Source organism: Ipomoea triloba, chromosome 6, assembly GCF_003576645.1.
Source record: "Ipomoea triloba cultivar NCNSP0323 chromosome 6, ASM357664v1".
Lineage (NCBI taxonomy): Eukaryota > Viridiplantae > Streptophyta > Magnoliopsida > Solanales > Convolvulaceae > Ipomoea > Ipomoea triloba.
The window spans coordinates 19967198-19976308 of record NC_044921.1 but is presented as its reverse complement, the minus strand read 5'-3'; the positions used below and the strand labels follow the sequence as shown (position 1 = coordinate 19976308).

The 9111-nt window shown below is 37.1% G+C and overlaps 1 protein-coding gene across 2 annotated transcripts; it reads right to left on the bottom strand.

Moving 5' to 3' along the window:
- Positions 1–3853: 3853 nt before the first annotated feature.
- Positions 3854–9074, bottom strand: LOC116021593 (diacylglycerol kinase 5-like). 2 transcript variants are annotated; one of them, XM_031262025.1, is made up of 13 exons: positions 8822–9074; positions 8053–8260; positions 7643–7765; positions 7438–7566; positions 7227–7312; positions 6896–7019; positions 6461–6509; positions 5796–5878; positions 5597–5664; positions 5114–5188; positions 4873–4960; positions 4671–4787; positions 3854–4544 (listed from the first exon to the last, which is right to left on the bottom strand). In XM_031262025.1, exons 2-13 carry the CDS (start codon positions 8236–8238, stop codon positions 4203–4205), a joined length of 1470 nt encoding a protein of 489 aa, XP_031117885.1. In that variant the 5' UTR covers positions 8239–8260; positions 8822–9074; the 3' UTR covers positions 3854–4202. The 2 variants fall into 2 exon arrangements, with proteins under 2 accessions (XP_031117885.1, XP_031117884.1); XM_031262024.1 differs by lacking the exon at positions 8822–9074 and adding an exon at positions 8616–8766.
- Positions 9075–9111: the final 37 nt, after the last annotated feature.

Here is a 9111-nt window from a genome sequence, read left to right as displayed (position 1 = left end):
ATTTTAAGTTTAATTTTATTAGGTATTTTGATTTAATTTATTATTATGAAAAAATAAAGAAAAACTTACGTATCTCAAAAATACTTAAAAATATTCTCATATTGAATAGGTTTAACGACGATCTTTCAGTCTTAATCACGGTCCTTGTCCACTGGTTGAGCTAGGCCTTTTTGTAGGCTCACAATAGACATAGATTTTGAAGAGTTTTTGGATTAGAAAAAAGAATATGAGAGGGAAAGAAAAAAAATTGAAAAACAAAATTAAAAAAAAATACAGTTTAACGTGTTCGATGGGCACTTCAGGCTCACACAATTGAGTAGCACTATTTCTTTATTTTAATGGGACCCATTTTTAGACAAAAAATCAAGTTTTCTTACAATAACATCAAACATTTTCTCTTTCACTTTAGCCAAAATCTCTCTAAAAGTTACGCCAAAATCTCTATTATATTGTAGATGCCTTTAGGGCACAAAGACATAGAATCTTATTTTATATCGCTATAGAAATTGACAATAAGAAAGTTATGTACTAATAGAAGTTAGTTTGCTTTTATGAAATATCTGGATCCATCAAATTTGTATAGTAGATATTTACAAATTTAATTTTCATTAGCATGATTTAGTGATGAGTATAATAAATTTCTTACAAAATACATAACAATCTTGATCATTCCCAAGTTCTCCTTTTGCAAATTTCACATTAATTTGTAGGTTTATATTGGTCCAACCTTTGGTTATTAGGCCATACAACCAACATGTGACATTATACTATTTTGGTGTCATAAACTGTTGGGACTGCCAATGTCATTAAATTTTTTGGTAATTTTGCCAGAAGTCTATATTCTCTTAAAAAAAAAAAATAATCTGCTCTTCATATATCAACATCTTCACTGCTAGCCAAGATTTGTATGTAATGAATTGAGTCCTTAAGAAAATCCTAAAATTAAAATAGAAAAGGGGATAGTAAAGGCGGATCGGAATTGATAGATCACCAAAAAACTTATGCAATTGAAGAAGTAATGTAAATCAATTGACAATTGCTTGAGATCCAATTACACATATAAGTACAGGGAGCGAAGAGTGATTAGAAATTAATTAGCTAGGTCCCCAACAGCTCAAATACATGGTAGTTCTCAAAGATTCTTCGGCTTGTTGCAATTTAATATCTTCTCTGATCTTGCCGGAGACCAAGGCGGAGGAGGGAGACGACAACCTCGTAGCCTGAGAATAGGGCCTGAGGTTTGATTTGGCATGTTGTTGGATGATCCTCAAAGCGTAATTCCACCTTGCGAAACCTTGGTCTTTCAAGGCCTCCACAGCTCCCATGCTGCCCGCCACTATCCACGCTCTGCTTCCTGAACTCATTCTTCTTCTTCCTCTCGAGCAGTATTGATCAAAATTCAAAGCAGTAGTACTGACAGAACTGGAAACGATGGAGTGAATGGAAGTAGTTGAAATCAGAAGTAAGGAGATCGATTGATATTTGCAAATCTGGGTTGAGGGTTGAGGGCCGAGGGGCAGACTCTTAAATAGGGAAGACAAGAGTGTGAGTGGGAAATAATCAGTGTGCATAAAACAGGTGGTTTCACCGATAGAAGCACCCTGTTTTCCTATAAATTATATCCCACTCGTGGGGGGTGTTGTTTGGTTTGGTGCATGTATGTAATTATTTATTTATTTATTACCGCACACTCGAACAGTAGTGAAATGAGCGGACACGTGTACGTGGGCACCGACAATGATAAGCATATGCTAATTTATATTTTTATGTAAATGTACATAAAACATAATTTATCATTTCGATTTTACTGTTATTACAATTGTTTTTAAGTAAGTATTTCTTTTCACAACTCTAAACTCTTCAACCGGCAAATTACAATTTACCAAACCTTCATAAATTGTTAGGACTATCTGTAACCACTCAGTATATAAATGGACCCGAATCCATGATATAATTATGCCGATATAATTATTGGCATGATATAATTATTGGACTCATGTATGGTATGGAGCAACAAATTAAAGTAAACTCATATGAACTGTACTGGCCCATTTAATTGTTCAACTGTCTTCAAATTACTTGTATGATGATTTTCAATTTGTTTTTCTTCTTAAGATGAGATGAGAATGCAAGTGCTTGAACAATTTCGTTGAAACAGGGAGGCTTCCAAACAAATTAAACCATTCTGATGGATTTATTTTTTTTGCTTATTAGTTATCCAAAATAAAATAGCACGTACCGCCCAAAACCATCGCATATATATAATTGTGTTCTATCATTAATTTCCACTTAAGTACTTAAGCCTCGAAGCGTATCATCAATACACCAACCTAAAATAAGATTCGATTTGAAACGAAGTGAGTAGTGGATGCGAATTGGCAAACTAGGCGTGTATATGATGCCAGGAAACAGCTGAGTTGAAGAATCATTGATTCATCTCTAATTACACATATCTATACAGGGACCGAACACAGATTAAATATGGAGGGACGCATAGGAACTCAACTATTAATTAGGTCCCCAACAGCTCAAATACATGACAGTTCTCAAAGACTCCTCCGACTTCTTCAATTTCTCTTCCCTCATCTTGCTGGAGACCAACGCCGATGAGGGAGAAGACAGCCTCGTAGCCTGAGAATAGGGCCTGAGGTTTGATTTCGCATGTTGTTGGATCATCCTCAAAGCGTGATTCCACCTTGCGAAGCCCTGGTCTTTTAAGGCCTCCACAGCTCCCATGCTGGCCGCCACAATCCACGCTCTGCTTCCTGAACTCATTCTTCCTCTTCTTGATGTAGATCAAATTTCAGAGTAATGATATGATAAGGTATTTTAGAGTCGTATCCGATGAACTTTTTGAAGGTCTGGTTTGATGAGAGAGGCAGGATGGCAGCAGGCCCTTAAGTAGGAAAGGAGAGGAAATAATCAGTCTGTATGAAACAGCTGGTTTCACCAATTGATTTGGGACGCACATTGTTTCTACCATATACAGTGGGTGCGAAATTTTATATATTTTAGGGAAAAGGGTCAAATACACCATCAAACTTTTGCTAAGGAGTCAATTAAGCCCTTGAACATTTGAAGGTTGCAATTAAATCCACAAACATTGTATTTTGGAGCAAATAAATCCACTGACCTGTTGGTGACTTGTGATTACAGGTCAATTAGGTTTCCGACAATTCTACGGCGAACATCCGTCCAAACTCCGGCGAAACTTAGGCATTTATAACAAAGTTAATCACCGGCGAAGGGTGGCCACCAGAGAAGCCATCTCCGTCGACTGGAGATGGCGACGAGTTGGTCGCCATCTCCGTCTACTGGAGATGGCGACCAACTCCATCGACTGGAGATGGCGACCTCCAGTTGATGGAGATGGCGCTGGTCGCCATTCCAGTCGACGGAGATGGCTTCTCCGTGGATGGGAGATTGCCAATCTCCGTCGACCGAACTTCTTCGGCAGTGACTGTCTAATTTTGATATAAGTGCTAAGGTTTGTCGGAGTTTAGCTGGAGGTTCGCCGTAGGGTCATCGGAAACCTAATTGACCTGCAATCACAAGTCACCAACAGTGGGTTAATTGCTCCAAAATAGAATGTTTATGGATTTAATTGCAACCTTCAAATGTTCAAGGACCTAATTGACTCCTTAGCAAAAGTTGGAGGGTGTATTTGACCCTTTTCCTTATATTTTATAATACTGTACTTCATTATCTTTGTTGCTCCGGACTTGTGGCTAGTGAGGTGAGATGACACGTGTATATGTGGGGTGTGGGCCCCAAGGTGAGGTTTTATCTCATTGTTATTCATGCTTATCCAATTACATTACAAAACAAGGTACCTTTAGCACACAGAGAGATCTCCCAAGTAAATAAATAATGGAATTAGAGTAGGATATATTTTTTTTGCCGCAATTCATACAAGCTTTTAAAAAAATAATAATACACATTGTGATAAACTGAGAGGGCAATATACACATAAGCTAAGGTTTCGAGAGCAAATGAGTTCGTTCAGGGACCAGACTAAACATGGGTTACTACTAAGTACTAACTACCTAAGAAGCCTAACCGCATATCGTGGCAAATTAAAGTTACAGTTGACTTGTATCTTGCTTCTCCGATACGCGGCAGAAAGGAATAAAGGAATCAATCCAACAGAGTAAAAAAGAATGAGAAACCAGTGGGATTGTATAGTAGCAATCCCAGACAGCTTAGCTTTGTGCACCATCAACGCTATCCGAATAGTGAAAAGTGTTGGCCGCACCGAACTTCCTCCGCTCTTCAGACGACTCAAAATCATCTTCATCACTGTCATAATCATCATCATCATCATCATCATCATCATCACCATCATCTAGAGTGTGGTGTGGAGCATGAACACTACTAGATCGGCAGTTAGGAGCAGCAAGCATGTTGGCATGCCCAAAATGAGAAATTTCCACAACAACGGTGTCTGAGTCTAGAGGAAGGGGCTGTTTCCATGGTTCGCCGTCAATCCTCATGAACGTATGGTCAGCAGCACCTTTGTGGAACTCAAACCGAACTCTATGTGCCTACACATATATAAAACCAAATCACATCACATCACGTTGGCTATTTAACAATGAAACATATTTGTCATATGCTAGAGCAAGAAGCATTAGTCATAAACTTCGTGTTAATAAAACAAGTTAACTTACTTGGGCAAGACGTCTCCCATGCCCTTTTGGAGCGAGCAAAACAAGGCCATGCCAAGCATCCCGAAAGCCAACAACCTCAATGAGACCATCATCAACATAGGGAGGAGTCAAGTCCCTCTGTTTAAATATCCATTCACAATGTTAATTGAAAGAAGTACACATAACTATATTGTAGATATGCATTTATTAAATCAAAATTAACCTCATGGAGCTTTTTCTTATTGGGAGTTCCCCAAGGATTGAGTCCACCAGAAAAGCTGGGGAGGTTGAGGCAGACAATAGACCTGATGCTGCACACATTATTTTTAAGACCCTTAGTAAGAAAACCTCCCCAAAATGTGTGGAGTATTACTGATGTATTTCATAATTGATATATTAAATTCAACTCTTAAAATGTGCCGGATGATTGTTTATTAACTGCCAGAAATCACCATATGCATTACCTTTTAGGTATTTCGAGTTCAATCCATTCACCTGTTGCTTTCATAATTTTAACCTTAGCCAGCTGTGCAATGTTTCTGCCAATGACAACCCAACAGTAATGTGTTAACATTGACAATTAAGGAAAAAGAAACAATCATCATCAAATTGCAACTACATATGATTAATGTATTGGAAAGAGATGTCAATGTCTCCTTCCACAGGCAATATCTACACGAGACCATGGCAAATAATTAAAAAGGAAATATTATACACTAAAGATGCAATTTTTATATATCCCTATTAGAGTTGATGTGGTATTGGTTCACAGCATCAACATCTTATGCTTAGAATAAAATCCAATGAAGAAAACAATACTGCCATAACATAAGCCCATTAATTATCTCCGGTATGAATTGATGAACAGATAATAGTATAGTGTTCAAGGAATGACAAGTGAATGCATGTTGTAACAAAAACAGTTTATTCCCCATAAAGACACTAACTTTGAAGATGGATGTGTAAGAGAAGCCCAAAACCATCCTTGAGTGCAGCCAAGCTTTGCATAGGTAGTCTAATTGAAATAGAGGGAGAAAAATCAGTACAAAGGAAATTCAGAAGAAACTCAAATACATCAGTAATATAAGCTTTAATTATCATTATGAAACTTGAATCATTTTGAAAGGGCAATGGGCAGTTGAGCACCTGATTAACTAATTGGTTTTTGAATTTTTCTGGATGTAGCTTTCTCTCTCTGTGAAATGCATAAGAAACTTGTGCATCCATCCCTGCACAATTAACATATGAAAATCAAGAAAACACAAGATAAAATGAAAATGAAAAGTATCTCCATGCACAGGATACTGATAGAGGCCCAGTAAAGTTGTTTACTGACAGTCTGACTTGAAGTTAATTATAGGTATAAGATATTGGTGTTTTCAATACATGGGAAGAGCTCACTTTTAGATAGGGGTGATGGTGACATAGCTAAACAGTGTAGCAACAAAAATTGTGGATATTGTGTAGATTCTACGATTTTAATGCAGCACTCAAAGCTAAACTAAAACAGGACCTTCTAATAAAATAACTGAGAAAACAGTAGACTCTACACTAAAATAATATCAAAACCCACCTCATTCTCTCTTCAAATACAGATAATAGAATGAAATAGCCTAAACTTCATAAATGATGTTTAACTAATAGCACAAGCACTTTGCATCTTGCACTATTTATAAAGCAAATTTAGAGAATACATGGATTCTAGGTAAGTAAAGTAGTCATATATAAACTCTTTATGAACTAAAGAGAATTTTCAAAATGAATTAAGGAAATATTTACCAGAGTAAAGTAGAGGAAGATTATAAACTTACCCATACTGAAGTAGTTCCAGAATCCTCCTCGAAATGTGTGGTAACCATCCTAAAAACAAGTAGAATATGCATTAATAGAGAATGATGAAGGAAATTCAAGCATGGCACGGTCAAAATAATGCCTGCATTCAGCTATCAGATTAGTTTCCCTTTCTTCATTTGACCTTAGTATAAGCTTCAGTTTCATTTATTTCTAAAGCTACGCAGCCAAGATCTTAAAAAATGACATATTATATTGAGTTAAACATCTCTTTCTGCAGACTGAGCCATGATCATTTAAAAGTGCTATATTTGAGTCTCTAGAAGAAAAGATCTTAGGAACAGTAATTAAGTACTATTAAAAATATTTTATTTGCATTTAGCTCAAATTTATATTTACAGCTATGCAAATTAGTGCCATAAAAAGAAAGCTCTAAGAGGACATAAACTTGTTACCTCATTTAAGGCATCTGTTTGAGACACCCGCTTAAACGCATGCATTGAATGTGGCAGCTCAAGAGGCGCAATAGGATCACAAGAACCTTCTGTAGGAGCCTTCATTCGCATAAGAATATGCCAGCTGAAACAAGAAGACAATTATGTAATTCCAACTCAGAAAATTTCAGTTTGAACCACAAAGGAAATTATGGATAAGTGTGGTGAGACAAAATTTTACTATCTCAGCTAAAACATTTCACTGTTATCTCCCAAACCAATTTGAACTGTCAATAATTGACATATGTCCGGCAATTATCTATTCGTTCCTCTAGAGAATAAAACATTTTACCTGTCAACTTTCATCTCTTTTGCATTCCTTACTTGATCCAAGAAGGCTTTCACAGAACTGCAGTCTGTACCAGGATTTTTTTTCCCCTGTGAAGTATAAACAAGCTTTATACAGGTACAATGTTACCACTGATAAATGACTACTCTCTAGAATCTGCAAGCACATTCAAAGATAAAGAAGCTAATAATGAAAGCAGCAGACAAAATCTTACCCAACCAAATGAAAATGGGAGATTATTTCCTGTTCCCAAAGGTACTGTAGCAATTGGTGGTGGGCAGGCTAGTTTAAGATCTGAAACCACTCCAAGAAGCCAGCCAGCTGTTCCATCCCCGCCTGCAACCTATTTTACCAAGTCCATATAAGATACACAGAACAGAACAAGTCATAAGGACCAGCAAAGTAATGACTGGACTCACAATGATTCTCAGTCTTTTCTCAATTTCCAAAGAGAAGCTATCTCCATTTTGCTTATGCTTTTCCAAGTTGGAGTAAAGCTGGTGTAGCACCTTGTCAGGAGCCCTTTCTCGCAAGTCATAAACCTGAAAAAAAAAAATAGTTTGCTAAAGCTCAGGAATCCACACACATTAATTAAAGCATGTGCTCCATCTCAACTAAAAGCGGATTTCCGAGCGCAACAAGTGGAAGTCTCCCCATGATCTTTTGCATGGCTCTGATACCAAATTAAAGTATGTGCTCCATCTCAACTAAAAGCCTAAGCTGATAGTTGGACTGCAGATCTTATATTTATGCTCACAACATTGTCACGGTTTATTATAGTCAATAAACAGAAAACAGGAGTTACAAACACAAAAGAAAATAAATGGACCTGATTTTGGTTGAGAAGAGTACGATATGCCAACAGAAGTTCGCCCCCAAGCTGGCCACCACTTCTAGAATTGATAAACACTATGACAGGACAAGCAGGTAAGTCATGATTCAACGTTGCTTCTATTCCGGGCAAAAGTATGTAATCCGGAATGTAGTAATCCATCAAAACCTTCTCAGCTTCCATGCCGCTCACTGCTGCACTTTTGCTGCAAGGTTTAATCAAAATTTACATTAAGCACTAAAATTCAGCTATATGTAGCCAGTAGCTCCAACTCATCCTTACTCCTCCACAAACAAATATCATAAATGTGAGCCAACTCAAGAGTATTCCATGGATAAATACCAATTCTCAACTTCACAAATGAATTAACTAAAAAGAACTAAAACAGCTCAACAGAGTAATCTAGGTAAAACAGCAGCAATCTGTACAAAATGAAATCCGCATATTTTAACTCTAGCTGAAGTCAAATAGTAACGTAATTACTATCAAAATTAAACAAAAAGCAGGAAACCGATCCCCTCCCCAAAACAAAAGCGTTTGCGTTCTAATAAGCTAAGCACCGTTTATGGAAGAAATTGCGAAAGGACATCTTCAAATCATTCACTGTGGACCGCGATCTTCTCGCCAATCTCCGCATCATATTATTCACAGAAAATTTGTTCAGAATCTCCACATCAACTAGGCATATTTATTCTTTCCCCCCTACTTACTGTACACGCGGCACATCGAAGAAGAAATTTTAAAAAATAAAAATTAGATACTTTACCTGCCGAGAAATTCTTCCCTATATTCAGTTGCAATTCGGTAAAGTACTGCGGATATTCAGCCCAACTTCCTCGCTGCCTAACGCAGATTCCGTGCACTGGTAAAGTGCAATGAGAGTTTCAAACAATGAAGATGTTCAACTTCAACTTCCTCTCCTACCAAACATGTAATCTAGTTCGCACTTGTAATTGAGATATTATATATATTATTAGGCGGATAATTTTGAAAAAATTTAAATGTTTAATGAAGAAGGATGAATTATCAAAATCCGCGTGCCGTTAAACGCGAAGA